Here is a 17,519-nt window from a genome sequence, read left to right as displayed (position 1 = left end):
TGGTTGAAAACTTCAATTTAACAAAAATTCACAGTGTAAAGATAAACCTGTAAAACAATAAATACACAGGCTATCTATAAATAAATTCATATGAATCCTCAGGGAGCAGAGAAAAATGGTCACTTAAGAGAGATATTCTGAAGAAAGAAAGAAACAAACAAACAACCCCAAAAGAAGTACACAGATTTATCATAAAGGATAACTGGGAAGTGAAATACAAGTTTTGTTCTGAATTTTGTTCCTGGAAAGGCAACTACAAAGCGTGCGCTGTGATGGCCTGCATTATAAAAACAATGGCCAGTCACTTTTAAAAAAAATATTATTGCCTTAATTTTTAACCCCAAAGTGTATTTTGAGATTTTTGCAATGATCCTTTATCAATCAATCACAAGACTAGACAAAACTAAAATCTAACATAAGTCACTGGACCTAAGAAAATTTTCTCTATTTTCCTGTAAAAGAAATCAATATGTAGTTTCTAACAGAATGATAATCACTGAACACTATCAAGTCAGTTGGAGAACAATCTAATTATCAAGAAATACAAAGTACAACTGACTATCAACAAGCAGCAATATTCACTGCACAACTCAAACCCATGAATATTTAACTTTTCAATTATACTCCTTATTTCTTATAACTGTCGTAGCTACAATGTTCCAGGTAAACAGATTCCTGAGTAGATAAGGTTTCTTTAAATACCGTTTTCCAATTTACCATAAGATTTTCTCGCTAAGCTGCTTAAATTGCATGTGACCACAACCATTTGCCAGTATGGTTTGGTGCATCCCATAAAGAAAAGGTGCCTGAAAAATATGATGATTGCCTGCAGTCTGCCTGTGAACATATTGCACAAGATTATGTACTGCAGCCAAGAACTCACTGGCACATCTTGGAAGCTGAACATGTTTGTGAGACCTAAGGATCATTAGTAAATTAAGCTTTTTTTWAATTTCTTGCCTGGCTAATCTCCAGCCCTGACTCTGCTTAGAGGAACCTTACAGCTGCTGCTACCTCTGCCAACATGTGGGAACAATCCCTAGGAGCCCATGGCAGCAGAAAACAGCTGCAGCAGAGCCAGCGGAACTCGTGCAGGGAGGGCTGAGATACCTACAGTGATTTCAGTGCTATCCGATAACTTCTTGCTGCAGTGCTTTCAAATGACCAGATTTTGCTAGATTTTGTGCTTGTTATATCACAGAAGAAAACAGGAAGAAAAAGGAACATCATCCTCTCAAGAAATCTTACATATTTTTAATACTTGAATTTCATTGCAGCTTGTGAAGGCAAGTAGTGGCAACAATCAAGAGTGGGCAGTAGGGCATAGTTGCTGAAGTGGAAAAAGCATAGACCTGTTTCCCAGACTTGTGAATATGAAAACTGTTATATTGAGATTTTTTTTTGTCTTTTGTTTGTCCCCTAAACAGCTTGAAAGTTTTATTTTGAAACAAGTGTTTTTTTTTTTTTTTTACCATTAGCATATCTCTCAGCAAACATAAGGAATTTTTTTCTTTACTTTCTGTACCTCTTGTATGTAAAAATGAGTTTTCAAGTCAAAATTGTCTTATCCAGCAAAGTTTTCGATCATTAACTACTGCTGAAAGGTACAGCAAATTCTCTTTTTGATTCAGTTTACATGATAAAGCATTCTAGTGGTTAACTGAAGGAGACTTTCAGGTTTAAAGGAAAAAAGGATGTTGCTTTTCTTTTCTTTTTGTCGTTGTCCAAAAACGAGCTTATCACTTGGAAAAAGACATGGAGCTCACAAATTCACATGTAAGAAATATCTAAGAATGCACAAGAATGGCTAAATACACCATACTTTTAATGAGTTCACTTATTATATTAAAATAAGTTAGAGTTTTAAAATAATATCAACACTGATGCCCATTTTAAAGAAAAATTGTATATTAATAAATACGCATATGCACTGACTGTGCAAGCTTCTGTATCTGCACCGAGCTGTATCCTGAGAAAAATGCAACTAGGAACTCAAAAAGAACTCTAAAAAGAGCATTTCACTTTTAACATACAATATTCTGTAGTTCTCACATTAACCAAAAAACCTGCTACATCTACTTATTAAAAAGATCCCACAGTCTGACATTAAGGAACCTGTACTAGTGTAATAGTGTTTCAATATCTCAGAGAGAAAGCAGTTTCAGTATAGTTTAATCAAAGACACTAAAAAACATCTTAGCACTTAAATAAAATTCACAATTAAAAACATTTTTTTAAACAATACAATTTTGAATTGCAGTTTCCATATTTACAAGCACAAATAAAGAAGACAGTTTAAGACTGTATTTCTGTACTGACTGAACGCAAATACTGCACTAGCTTGCAGGGGGTTGTGGTAGATTTAAATTAAGAAATTAATTTAAGAATTAAATAAGAATTAATTAAGAATTAATTTAGAAAAACAGTTTAATCACAATAAATATGACAACAGTTTCAAATGATCTTTCTAAGAACAATTCGTATTAAATATGAAATTTTGTCAACAATGAAAGGGAATGCTATAGGCAATACATTATCATATAGTTTATCAGAATGTTTATGTTACTGAAAAGATGCATACAAAAGCATAAACCAGCTTTCTGTTGCTTTTTGTTTGCTTCTTAAACAAAAAGATCACCACTGCTGTCAGATATATTCGTAACCTCCAAGATCATTCTAGAAGAAAGATCTGCTATTCCATTTTGCATTTAGGAATGCCATTACTAACACAGCATAACTTCTGGAATTACCATAAATATTCATGGGACAGCTTTCCAGCTATAAACAGGACAAAACTAATCATTATTGCATATCAAATTGTAGCTTGTAATGGGTAAAACAGAATATATGATCAAGCCCACAGATTAAAAAAAAAAAAAAAAANATAAAAAAAAAAAAAAAAAAGCCCTTCTGTTTTTAACAGAATAACAGAAAACTGTTACCTATTGCATCATAATGTTGGAGGCATCAGGGCTTAAGAAAAAAGCCAAGAAACCTGAAATCCTGAGAAATAAAAATACATGCTGATTTTCAGAAAGACTGAACATCCATATTTGATACAGCATTCAATCTATGCTGTATATTTTATACTTTCCCATTCATAATGGAAGCACTAGCAAACTTCAGTAGATACACAAAGTATGGGAATTTTCTCTTCAGGTGAGCCAAGGGTTCTCTATCAGGAAAGGATTTTTTTTTAAAGGGTATAATAAAATAAACACTTGATAACCCTAGTGCTATGCATACTTTACTATATATTCTTGGAAAAACCAATGTGTTTGAAAACCTAATTGCTTGCTTTCTTGCTATGACAGAGCAGTCTTCAGTCCATACACAGCACTCTTCTAACCCCCACATAGATATGGAGTCTAGGATACAATTACCTTTTCTGATACCAAGAAATTTCTTTACATGTTGTATTTTTCTGAGTATTCAAAATTCTGTTTGGACATATCTTCTACCAAAACTAAGAAGCATATGTATATATAGCACCATACATACTTAATAGAGAGAGAGGGGGGAAAAAAAAAAAGCTTGTGCATGCTATTGTGGCAGTAGTATTATGCATGTTATTATTTTATGCACTTAAAAACCCCAGGAAAGAGCCAGGAGTGACAATATGGGGGGGGAGGGAAGGGGGGAAGGGGGGAATCTGCCTTTTACAGATGTAGCTGCAGACTTGCTGTAGAAACAAGAAGCTTAAGAAAATTGACTAAGACTCAGTCATAGTCGATAAATTAAAAAAAAAACAACTTATTTTGTAGAAGACTTAAATTTATCATCTAAAAGTCAAAATATGATCCAGTGGGAACTGAAGCTACATAAAATGTAGTTGAAGATAATATATGATTTTTTAACAATGAGGGAAGAATTTAAGAAGAGAAGAGGGAATTTTCCTTTTCTGAAGGTATTAAATGAAGTCCAGATGCCTTCTCAGAAAGTAGAATAGAGGCTCTGAGAAGGAATTTGGTGAAATTCTATCTTTTGCAAGAGGTTAGRTTTGACAACCAAAAGTATAATTCTGAAACTTCATATCCCAAACATCCAGGGAGGATGAAATAGCATTTGACTTGATGCCTGATCTCTAATTTTATACCTATAAACAACAGCAACTAAAAAGACATTGAAAATCAGAAAAATGAAATATAATAATATATCTTTGCAAAGACCACAAACAAAAGAAAACCACAACTTAAAGTTTTCTAACCAGCATTGCTAGCATTGATCCTGTCCACAATACCATCATTGGAACTAGTTGATTTTTGGCTATGCAGTTGCACTAATATTTGAGCTAGCTAACTGCATTCCCACTTCAAAATATGATGTAAAATACAGTTCTGTTTCTTAACATTTGTATAATATATGGTTTATAAAGCAATAATATAACACTTTAAAAGAACAAAAGTCCTTTGTACTGAATCCTTCAATCCTTCAAGTATTTTCTGAATAATTCTGAATATGGCACTTAATTTTGCACTAGATTCATCAAAAAACACAAACTGCTATTTTAACACTTTGTTTTGCAACAAAAGCGTGATTTTGAATTCATCACTCATAACCCCTCACCACACTTCACTTAGCACTCAGGAGTGGTCTTGATTTCCATGAACTGGGCACCTTTTGAACGCAACTAAACCCCAACTGTGCCCCAACTGCTCCTGGGAGCTGGAGGCCAGACTAGAGCTCATGTGATGTAAAATGCCCAAGATATTTATACTGTGGGCACTGGGCCCTAACACCAACAGCATTACTCTACAGAGCATTCCCATTTTGCCATTATTTTATTTTTTATTTTGGCCTTCCCATTATTTTATAATGTAGCTGTAGCCTACAAAGGCGGATACAACCCAGAGCATTATGTTAAAAAGTCTGCATGAGCAAAATTGCACTGAGGTGTTAAAAAAAACTAGAGGTGCTCTGGGAAGGAGCGGATTGACAGCCATACATTTGTATGTGAGCTTACACTTTTAAAAGACTTTTATTTGAGACATTTTGTATTCACTTTTGTGCTTTGTTTATAGAACTTTAATGGTAATATTCAGCTACAGCCTATCTTGTTTGCCCACAAACCTAAAAAATTTTTTTTTTTACTTTCTAAAAGTAACGTTTTTACAAAATAATAAAAAAACACATTGCCCACTTCATTCAAAGAGAACTTTTGTCAAACTACTATAAAATAATAGAATCAATTATGATCCTACATTCAGCTGAAATGGCATTTAAAACAAAATGCAAGGGTAAAGAAAATGTATTTGAACTGCTAGGAGCATTAAGCTGCYACACTTCTGAGCAGGGTTATGTTTTGAGTCAAGATCTGACATGATGCATTGTCCTTATGTTGCACTGTGATAAATGTTTTATTATTTCCTTGAGTAGATAATTCAAATTCTGGATATGGGAACAAAACCAAAAGTTCTACCATGCTTCAGCAGACAGACATTTGCCCACTCTTTTATCTTGCAGACCAATAAGCAGATAAGCTTTTCTTATTTAGCAAAAATGTAATTACTAAAAAAAATTAGGAAAAAAAATTCTTCTTGGTAGTAGCTCATTGTTATGTGTAACTTTTAAATTACACATTTCGGTAAAAAATTACACATGTAAATTTTATATTACACATAACATTGCTTTCATCAGGTACAAATCAAATGAATGTCTTTAACATACTGAAAGTCTTCGGTGAAATAAAGATATTGTATAGGCTGGCATTAAGCAACTGAGGACCTAACTGGAAAAAACAGAAACAAAATCTCTAATAATCTAAATTAGCACAGCTATACTACAAAGGTGCTCTTGCCAAGATACCACAACGGCTTTTGATAGTAAAATAATCCCATGATCTAATCCGGTGCACAGTGACACGAAGTTTGACTATAAAAGCTAAGAGACTTAAAAAAAAAAGTCATAAATAAGTCTACATCAAACTTCAAATGTGTTTTCTTTTTACAGCTCAGAAAAGCAAAGCAAAATTCTCTTTTTAAAAAAAGAGAAACTAGTGTTTATGCTATATTTTTATTTCACTTTACATTAGTCAACAATATACTCTAGTTAATAACAGTAACTCTAACATATAGAAAAATCACTGTGAAAAGTGAAAGTAACATTTTGCTATTGTTCACAATGTTTTTCCTCTGTAAACAGGCCCCGCAAAAACCGAAACATTCATGCAAATCCCTCTTAATACTAAACTCTACAGAACACATTTTTCTGCACCCAGTCAACTGTCAGGACTCCTCTCAGGAGTTCTGTCTCTGACCTTTTAGCAGTACTATTGAATAAAATATCTGTGAAAGAAATATGAAGAGCTCCATTCCCTTCTTACAGAGGCAATTAGCAAATATTTTTCAATAGTAAAAAATATAGTAATTATAAAACAAATATGAAACTTCAATATATGTTTGACATTTAATACAGCTTAATGTATTTGAATACAAATCTCACTTTATTTTAAAAGTTTTTAATAGCATATCAAATATTAGATATGTTATTAATAAAACAAAAATAAAATGAGGATTTGCTCTGAAATAATTAATGTCAAACAAATGATTACACAGCAAATATTTGATGAATGTTCTCTAAAAATTCATTTCTCATCATTTAAAAACATTTGGGAGATTATTAAGAGGATTGCTTTCAAATTTTAAAGGCAGGCAAAGGATACAGTGTTTTTAACTATTCTGTTTTTCAGTTCTTCTGGTGTATTCAAGTAGTCTTCACTTACACTTACTGTGCCTAGACTAGAACATGCATGATTTGGACATTACTTATTCTTGCAAGTCACACATTGGATTTCAGTATGTTTCTCAGTATCTTCTTCATCCATTACAGTGAATATTGTATACAGAATACAAAATAAGGTTTGTATTACATTATCAAAATCATTCTCTGACAGCTATTGCTAAATTTCATGTCAAATGAAGCAGCAAGACTGAACAGCTTGCTGTCTGATAATTTAATTTTTGGATCTGTGCCAATAAACATCACTTTCTACAAGATAGATCTTGTTAGAGAAACATGATATTATCTTTATAAAGCTTAACTTTATCACTCTGCATCACACAGGATTGGTATAGTACATTTAGACTTCTGTAAGAAATTTCACTTATATGGTATGACACTGGGAATTTTGTGCTATATAAAATCAATCTCCCTTATTAATGGGATTAAAATTAGGCAATGTTGATCTAAGAAATTAACTGCATAAAGAAACTCTCACTCAATAGCGCGTCTAAAGAGGTTCTTCAGAGATCTGATTTGACCCAAAGATATTTTGTACTGGTGATCTAAAATTTAAAACGTGGTCCTACTGATTAATGGTAAAGTTTGGAAATCAGAAGCACCTGAGGGAATGGTAAATGGTAGCTAAGGCAGGTCAAGTCTGCAATGCCATTTGACTCGCTTACAGGCTGAGCTGTCACTAAGTGTGAGTTTCAGCACAGCCAAAATGAAAGACATCTGGGAGCAAAGAACCTAAGTCACATTTTCAGAATGCATTTTAAAAAGTAACAGCTCTGAAAAGCTCTTACATGCCACGTGCTTTGTCAGTTCAATACTCAATGCATTCTACAATAAGTATTCAATTTATTGTTTAAGACATGAGAACTGCTGTGCCAGGTCAGACCAAAAGTCTGTCTAGCGCAGTTTTCTCTCTCAACACAGCCAACAGCAAATGCCTAAGGAAGAGAATGAGAATGGGGCAGATGTGCATCAGTGCTCTTCCCAGCATGTTCTCCTGACCACCAGAAATTTGCCATTCGAGGGCTTACTGAGTAGCTTGACATACTCAATAATAATTCATTATTACTTAAATGAGTAAGAACTCTCACAGCAAAATTTTTTAAATTGATGAAGAGAACCAGGGTGAGATCCTAGGTCTAGAGCAGAAGGTAGACCAACTCATACATGAAATAAGACACACATCAACACCATATGTATTTTAGAAATAGTTGCTGGAGCTCAAACAGAAATTACAGGCTTGATTCAGGCTTTGCTCAATTCTCTGTGTCACATAATGAACATGTCACATTAGCTGGTTCTTCTTGCCCTTAAAAATGAAAAATGAATTCATTAGTATTACTCTGCGGTGTTTCTACAACTCTGACTCTCTTACTTTGTTCAGAAACACACTTGGCTGTAATATATATRTTCTGTCAGTTTTTATGGTAGAAAACTGAACTGTTGTCATTCCTGGTGACAACTGCCTATGCCTATACATGTAGGTTCCGTCTGTGCACCTATTTGGCGTTAAGGTTGCATCTCAGCTAGTCTGTATCTCTAGTCTGCTCCTCCATGAACTATTTGTGGAGGAACAGACTTCCTACACCTTCGGGTTAGCTCAGTGAAGATTGGTACTGCACAGAAGGCCCTTAGTTACAGTACTTTAACTGGTGGATGGCTGGGGTTACAGCTGCTTGCATCCACGGTAGTTAACAGTAATTGTTTATGACCTTACAGTGTTTCCAGSACTGTTAATTGAGACCACATCTCTAAAAATAGTCTGGTCCCATTAAAGCTTTAAAACACCTATACAGTCATTCAACCTTTTCTTGATTTTGTATAAATATAGATTTGACTCACACACTTTTTCAAAACAAGAAAAATGTTTCCATCAGTGCTATTCATGTCTTTGATATTTATCTATGCAAGACCAGTTTATTGGACAAATGAGTGAGAAAATCATTTGAAGTAGCAAGTTGAGGGAAAAAAAATCTTTTAAAGTCCAATTTGATTTCACCGTGCCTTGTTTCTTTATCTGTTCCAGTTTGAACTCTATTCTTGAATGACCCGAACTGTATTCTTGGTGCCTTGTGTAATGTATGTTCCTAAGGAATTATCTGAATTAGTACATCTTAGAAACATGTTTACTTTTTCAAAGTCACCGGTCCTTGGTGGCTCATAATATTCTAACTAACCCAACTTTTACTGGATGCAGACACAGAAAGACTACTGAACATTTGGTGTTTGTAGAGCATGTATAGCACAGTGATTGGGTGCCCTGACACTACTGAAATACTCCTTTATACATATGTACATTTAAACAATGTCTGAAGTACTTAAATAGCTAGAGAAAAACAAACAAACAACCTTTTGCTTTTGCCAATAGAAATTTTAGTGCAGAAAGTTCCCATGACAGAACACATGATCTTAATACCCTTTGATAAGATCCACTGTTAGCATTACTGCTATTCCTGTAGTCAGACAGTTCTATTAAAAATATTTACTTCTAAGAAAGAAAAAGAAAATTTAGACTGAACAGTAATAGTTTTAACAATGCAACAAACCCCCACATTCTTTAATCATAGAAATGGTGTACTCATAAAGCTTAATATGTTAGCCTTAATTGCTTGGCAAAAGAATGTTGCTAGGATAGTATTCATTTTACAGCTACTGATGATTGTTGATGCAGTCAGAGTTGCTGCCTTGGCTGAGTACATTTCATATTTGATTAGTATTATTGTTGTGATAACTGTATATAAATAACTATATGCCTCAAATATGTATGCTGTGACATACTTATTCAAAAGGTGATGTGTTTTTTCTCTAAAACAGCAACAAACAAGTTACCTATGAACATAGAGCAAATATTTTATCTCCTTTACATCTTAAAAGCACTTTCCATAAATGATACTTATCAGGTAACTAAGATGGAACCCATAAAATCTTTAATTTTTACAGTAAGTAAAATGAAAATCATTCAACTTCATATGTTGAATGGATACTGAAATGGGCCAAACATAAGTATGTAGGAAAAATTTATTGGTGAATTTTTGTCACAGACTTCAGTGTGACTAGGTTTTCACTTTATTGTTATTGTTCCCATTATTATTATATTTACATGTCTCAGTATACAAGCTGTTAAGTGTATCGGACTACATAAGTTATCTAATACTTTTTCCCAATATCTAGGCCACAGTTGCATGCATAAGAAATAAAAGCATGTGAATATGCATATCATACATTAATGAGTATCACATGTACTGGTCAGTAGAAGTATTTAATGAATTATTCTGTCTCTTGACATTATTATTGGGAAAGAATCAGGGCAGCCACCAGAACAATACGTGAACTGCTGCAAACACACAATTCTGTCTCATTAATTGCTATGGCCTTCACATCTCTTTCTGCTAACCAGTCCCTGGTTATCGATTCCTTCTGTTAATCAGTCATAATTCTTGGTCTTGCTTTCCAAAGACCATCAGCAGCAGCTYAGTTTGTAACTGTATTTCACCTCATCCTTAGTACTCCTCCTAGGTACTAAATTCTTAAGATCTCTTCAAATGCTATTGGGAAAGATTTCATAACTTCTCACATCACCCTTTCATGCTTCGAGTTCCTTTTTAAGGTCTAAGAACACTCAGAACTGTACCACTCAAGTCAAACCACTCATTTCTACAGCTTTTCCTGAAAAAGGAGTAGACTTACAGTTTTAAGGAGGAAGAAAAAAAAAATAGCTTTCCCACATAAAAGTTCAAATTCCCTTTGAGGATGGGAACTGCATAAAATAAGTACATTTTGCATGAATGTACGTATTGACAATATTACATTCACATTTCATATTAATAACACATAAAGCTGAGCTTACAACTTAAATTTTCATGTTTGTTACCTCTCTCTCTCCCAATTTCTTTCTCACTTCCTGCCTCATGATGCTAAGTTGTCACTGCTTTCAGCGAAGATTCAACTCCTCAGTATTTATGCCATTTCTTAAATGTAAAAGAGGAGATACTTTTCTACTTCATGGCAGCTTCCCAGGGGGTTCTACCTTGCAATGCACTGAATAAGCCAAAGACTGCTCTCCTAAAAAACAGTCCTAACTCTTGCTGTTTGCCCTCATAGCCTTCCTCAGGATACCAAACTTCATCTTGTGGTGACTACAACCAAACTTGCCATTCATGACAACATTTGCCTCCAGCTCTTCCCTGTCGGAGCAGCAAGTCAAGCAGGGGTCTGGCTGGATTCAGAAGCTGTTCCCAGTGTCTCCATACAAACAGCATGGTTTGCCGGAACGATGCTGCATTGCCCCATACTAGAAGGTGGTTGCAACCCACCATGAAAATGAGGGCCTGCAAGCAGGAGACTTCTGCCGGTTGCTGGTAGGAAGTCATATGCACTACCTCCCCTTGGCCAGGCAGTCTGAAACTGCAACATCCCAATTGTTCCTTTCCTCTCTGGGCTTGAACCAGAGACTCAAGAAGCCCATCTCCGGTTTCACTGTGGAGCTCTGCACAGACAAGGAGCTAATTAATATAGAAAACAATTTCCTCTCCTCCTCTTCCTTGTCTATCCTTCCTAATACAGTATATAAGATGCATTGCCTCATAGATGAGGGATGTAATCTGCCTTCCATATCTATAAGTAGACTTACATTACACCAAAACACATTCAGATTATAAAATATTTTTTGTAACAATATGTATATATAGAAATAGATTGCTTGTGGAGCTTACAGGTACTCCTTCAGATATCTTCAAGAACAGGCTGACATCAATCAGTCAGAGATGATATAAATATATGGCTGATTCTGCCTTTAAGTAGAGTGTTGACTAGAAGACCTTTTAAAAAACCTTTTCTAGTATTCTGATTCTAGGATTTTCTGCTCAGGCTGAGGAGCACCCAGGAAGGAGGATAGCCAAGACCAGGATACTCTAGCAGATCAAATTTAGTGAGCCAACAGTTCACTCCCTCATGGAAAAGAGTTACTGGGGACACCTGATTGAATGAGTTTTTTTTGTCAGGCTGCTTAAGACCTACAGATGATAAGACAACTACTTCATGGAACAGACGATGAGTTTATTAAAAAAAACCCTGATTTCAAATGTTCTTTTTATAATTATTAAAAAACCCAAAGAATCTTTGCTTGCTACTATCACAAATCTGATATTACTTAATATAAGAGACTAACATCTTAAGTTAAAAAAAAAAAAACCCAAAATGGTAAATGGACACTGGTACATACTTTATATTATTCTACATGCTAAAGACTTCCTGTTGCAATGTGTATCCATGACACATTTTTTAAATAAAATATTGAAGTCAAWGATTCAGGCATCTCTAAGAAGGAATAATCATATCTTTCATACAATGACTACACTTTCTGTGGTGGCAGTGAAATTTATTGAGCACCAAATTAATTTAGTGGAAGTTTATTAGGTTTCTTTTGATTATTTTAATTATTATTTATTAGTTTACATTCCTAAGAAGCTGAGGTAGTATAATGAAAACCATAGTTTCTGGTTGTATTCTAGTATGTAAAATGGTTCTTCACAATACTACTCATGCTTCTTCAATTACATTTTTTATAATGTACAAGTCCCTAAACCTTCAGGGCAAAATAGGCATTTTTGTTATTGTAGTAACTCAGAAAATAATCCAAAGGATCAAAGATTCCCATGAAATATAAGAGAAGAAATCACTTGCTTTTAATTATGATGAATGATGTTTTGCTTTATTACAAAAATTAGAAAACTTCTGTAAATATCTTCAAAAGCAAAGTTGGATTTTTTACAATCTTTTGCACAGATCATCATTTGGAACTGCAGTCCTCAAACAATTCAAGATTTGATTTAAAACAGATGCTTGGATTCATAATAAATGTATGTGTACTGAGGTGGGAGGGGAAGAAGAAACAGCAGGGAAATTTGCAATCTTAGTTTATTTAGTTCCCCCTAAATCTCAGTGTGATGAATAAATATCTTGAGAAAAAGCAGTTATTTCAGATATGTGCCCAGCCAACCTATAAAACACCACTACCACTCTCTTAATTTGTACTATAAATACTACCTTAAGTCATTATCCAAGCACAGGTGGTAATAACCCATTCTCCGAATAGGTTTAGAACTTTTTTCCTATGGATTCCTGGGCTCCCACCAACATAAGAACATCTTTTCAAATTCATTTAATCCCAGGACAAACAGAATAAGTGAATATACAGCAGCAGCTTTCACTAAATTACAGACTGGGTTGGGTAAATACTCCTCTAACAGGCAAATCACATAGTATGCACTGCTGAATAACTACATCGTTTCCTAAGTTCATTGCTAATAACTCTGAGCGTCTATATAAGTAATGGTACCTTCAAGAGACTAAACTAATATTTTTTCTATATTAGTATTGAAATACTAATATTATTTTCAACAAACTAAGGGTTTTTCATACTTTGGTCTAAGAAATCTAACATGAAAAAGTTYAGTATTTATTTTCAGTGTTACAGTAGAAACACAGGCTCTCTAAGTTCAGGCTTGGTCTTATTTTTAAAACGCTGTAGATATTAACATTCAGTAGGAAAAGAAGGTTTTTAATATAATATTTTATGAAATATCATAAGGACATCTATTTATAAGCTAGCATAGTCTATAATACCAAGATAGGTATTTTTAAATATTTATCATAGTTCTCAGAAGTTTTGACATAAAGAACATACTTGAACATAACTTTTAAAAATCTTCTCCAATTTAGAACTTTCTCTATGTTTCAGAAATTTGCATTTAACATCTGTAACACCTATGTTCCATTCATAATTAGTAAGTCTGAATGAATTCCTTCACATTCTCTCCAGAGGTATAAAATAAGGCAACTTATTTAATACATTGAAAAAAGACACAGAATCTACCCCCTCCCYGCCTGTCAATTTACAGGGGCCAAAACTATGTAAGAGTTTGTCAACATATTCACCAGTGACAGAAGGTATCTTGAATATATATTAAACATTTGATAATGACTAAATATCTCCTCTATCTCCTGGTATTTAGTTGGGGAAGGAGGAAGAACATTATTTTTCAAGGCAAATTAACAAAGTACTGTTAACTCTAATCATTACCTTGGATAATGTAAATGCCATGGATAGCCATGAATAATTTGGAAGGTTCAACTAACACAGTTATTACAAGGAACTGTTACCATGCATAAAAATGTATACAGTTTCATCTGGCAAGTACTCAGCTACTGTCCAAAATACTAATAATTTATGACTCATATACAAACTTCTTAAACGTGACGACATTAAGGGRGCCAGTCACCCATGTGATATTCAAATGACTTTCCCATTCTTGACTCTCAAATTGATTTTTACTATTTGATTGCCCACCATTACATGATTTATCAGGAAAGCCAGACGGTTTTGGAAAGATGGTAAATTTACAAGCTAGGTCAGATTAATACTTTAAGACAGTTTTTTGTCTTAAGSAGCAGACAATAACAGATGCTTAGGGAAAGAGTGCAACAGGAGATGCATGCTCTCCCAGATTCAGGAAATTAGTGACTTGGGGACTTCCTGAACTGGAAGACTATTGTGATCAGTAATTACCAAATCATCCTCCTGAACTTTTCCGGTTCTTTTTGATAAATAACCTCCTCTCCAATGCAACAATGGGCGTAAGAAATAAACAATGTCAGATACAAAAATGGGCTTTAAGCAACAGAGAACTTTACTAATTTAACAACAATTATAAATTATAAATTATAAATCTCCATCTATCTCATATATCAGGTATTCACGTAGATACAGTGCAGTGTTGCAGTGTTCCAAGCATATACCAAATAGCTTTGAGTCCTGGAAGGTAAATTGGGGTCTACCTAGGTCACACAGTTCTCTAACTCTTCCCAACAGAAGGCAAAGACATCTGGAAAGCACATTAGGGGAATGCTGGACTTCACAGCTTTCTTTCAAAAGCGAGGTCCACCAGATAAACCAAGCCCTGTTAGACTTTATCCATACTAAACTTTGCATACAAGTTATATCAAGCACAACTTATTATCAGTTTTTGTATAAAAACTGTCAGTAACAGCACTGGTATCACTTCCTTTATCTTTGCCATTACTATCCCCTTTTTTCTTCTACTCAATTCAGCAACTCCATACTTCCTTTCAGCGCCAAAAAAAAAAAAAAAAAAACCACAGAAGCTCAAAAAATGCCTCATCTAGTTCCAGCTTTGACAGTCCCTGAAGCAGATGAATTCTAGGATTTTAAATATTATCATCCTAAATTATTCACTTACTTGTTTTTCAGCTTGTCCATAATCTGATCCTTGGGATGGCAAAAAGTGACAAATATGACCATTGTTTTTTGCTTTTTCTCGAAGACCCATAGCAGTTCGTACTGTGGCATTTCTAGCATGAACAAACACCATCACCTTAAAACAGAAAGAAATAGGGCTGATGAGAAAAAATAAGTCTTGATCAAATAACGAAAACAATTTGATGACAAAATACGGTAATGAAAGCATTAGTTATGCAAGAAATGACATTCTTCTACACAGACCAACAAGATAACATTTTCACTCCCTTGCAAAGCAAGAAACCTTGAGCCAGGTCACTGTGAAGAGCCACAAATTGTTGCTGCAGTGTAACAGCAGAGATAGTAGTAGGAACAAACAGCAGACATAGTGATTCAACAGTAATATCAGCCTTACTGAATATTCTTCTGTCTCCTCTTCTGTGTTGCCTCCAGGGCTCATCTAAGGTTCTATCGAATCATTTCACCCCAAAACCCAGCAGAAAAATTGTTTGCTCTTTTTCATTGGAACAGTTTTCAGGTTTATGCATGAAAAAACCCAAAGAGKCTGATGAGCAACAAAAACTGCCAGGACCACGTGGTGGAGGCCCAGAATGAGGAAATCGGATGAGGCCAGCCAGAACATTAACAGTGTTAGACTGCTGTGGAACTGCTCACGGTTAAGGAGAGAGATTTGAAAAGATGGAGACAGTATCTGTCCTTTAAAAAGATGGAGGAGTAGTGAGAAATTGAGCATCCAACGATGCTCTGTATCTTCACAAACCTCCCCCTCAATTCTTTTATGGTAATAACATATACTTTTCTAGATTTTCAAGCAAATTCAGATTCCTAGTGAGGCTGTTTTACACCACATAAAATAACCATAAGTGCAATGCAACTGGCAATAGAACACTTTCCAAATAAAGGAGTCAAATAATCAAAATCAAACACCAAATACTTTTTAGCATCTTAAAGATGCTGCTGTGAAAAAATAGGGCAGAGAAAGTGATGTCTGGTATCTTCAAGAACAGCCTTTCAGTAGTCTACTGTTTATGAACCTAGATCTTGTCTACTGTACTCTTGAAGCACTCCGAAAAACAAATAAGTACAATAACTTATACTTAATGACAATTTCCTTCCCAAAATTTCAAGAGACAAAGAGTACAAGTCTGTAGTCATGTCAGAATAATGATTATAATAATGATTATAATAATTTTTTAAATAGCACATTAGCAAATTCAAAGTAGAAGAAACCATAGAAACTCGGCATATGTGTTTCTGGTTTTCATGCATATAGAAGAGTGGTTTTAATACTACCCCCCCCCCAATTTAACATAATAGAAATGAACCATATTTCTATTTTTTTACTTTAAAAATGCTGCAAAGTTTTAAAGGTTTTGTTTTAACCACATACAGGTTATATAGTCATGTAATGATGCCTACCATCTGGAGAACACTACACCCAAAATGCCAAAAAAGGCAACTTATTAAGGACTCAGATGCAAAGTAGCTAATTACAACCTGATTCTCCACAGGTGATTCTCTGCAACCATTGACCAAATCAGAAGCTTTTCATTTCATAGGGCAAAGTACTTGTACCTTTCTTCAGCTACACTGCTACACAGATGTCTTTTGACAAAGACTAATTATTTGTTTCATAAAATCTTAAATTAACAAGTACAATTATGGCCTCTAAACCAGTTTCTTTCACTCAGAAAGCAACCCTGGAAACACTGTGGTCAATTCCTGAAAAAATCATCTCAGGCTTCAGTGGTAATCAAAAAGATACCTAAACTGTGAGAATCTGATAGAAGAAGGATTAACAACAAAACAGATAGCATCTTTGAAGCAATTTGTTCCCCCATGTACAGTAGGCTTTGGAAATGCAGTTGGTATTATCCACCCAAGCCCACTGTCACTTGGTTACATTTATTATCACCACACATAGTCCAAACCCAGAGACAGCAATGAGATGCTAATATTTATCCCTTTAGATACTATACAAAGCAATTTAAACTGATCTAAAATTAAGATTCATTGCAAGGCACATTTCAGTTGAACCATGGCTGTAAGCACCCTGATGGATGTAGAAGGGGAAAAGGTTTCTCTCTTCACGGAGCCAGGAACCATTCATTAGCCAGTCAAAACCAGATGACACTTGAGCCAACAAAGAGGCATTTACATATACAAGGCAGTGAAACAATGCTCATTTAATTAATAGGAATAGCCAGCAAATCCATTAAGGATAAACAGGATTCATTAAGGGTAGGAAATATGGAATGAATTTTAGGAAAAAAGGATTAAGTCTATCCAACCCACTGGAAGACTTCAAAAAGGAAATTAGTTGTAAGATCTAACATGTGCTGTCAAAACAGTAAATGTATCCAACCTGCTGCATAAAGACTGAATTTCTGCCTGCTATCATAAGGAATCACGAAGCAGATATGGGCGACTGAAGTAAATGAAGTGTACTTTTTCTTCCACTTGTTCACTTATGTCTTAAAGGAACATAACTACTTTGTCCTAGCAG

At 34.6% G+C, this 17,519-nt stretch overlaps 1 protein-coding gene across 3 annotated transcripts in view; it reads right to left on the bottom strand.

Moving 5' to 3' along the window:
- The window catches only part of ASCC3 (activating signal cointegrator 1 complex subunit 3), a 215,357-nt gene that overhangs the window by 130,800 nt on the left and 67,038 nt on the right, over positions 1 to 17,519 (bottom strand). For all 3 annotated transcript variants that reach the window (XM_026089597.1, XM_026089600.1, XM_026089598.1), the window contains exon 7: positions 14,994 to 15,128. In XM_026089597.1, coding sequence (XP_025945382.1) covers positions 14,994 to 15,128 — 135 coding nt within the window. The remainder of the gene's footprint in view (positions 1 to 14,993; positions 15,129 to 17,519) is intronic.

The sequence above is a fragment of the Apteryx rowi genome, unplaced genomic scaffold (assembly GCF_003343035.1).
Source record: "Apteryx rowi isolate R43461 unplaced genomic scaffold, aptRow1 scaffold_822, whole genome shotgun sequence".
Classification (NCBI taxonomy): domain Eukaryota; kingdom Metazoa; phylum Chordata; class Aves; order Apterygiformes; family Apterygidae; genus Apteryx; species Apteryx rowi.
This window is presented reverse-complemented; position numbering and strand designations above follow the sequence as displayed.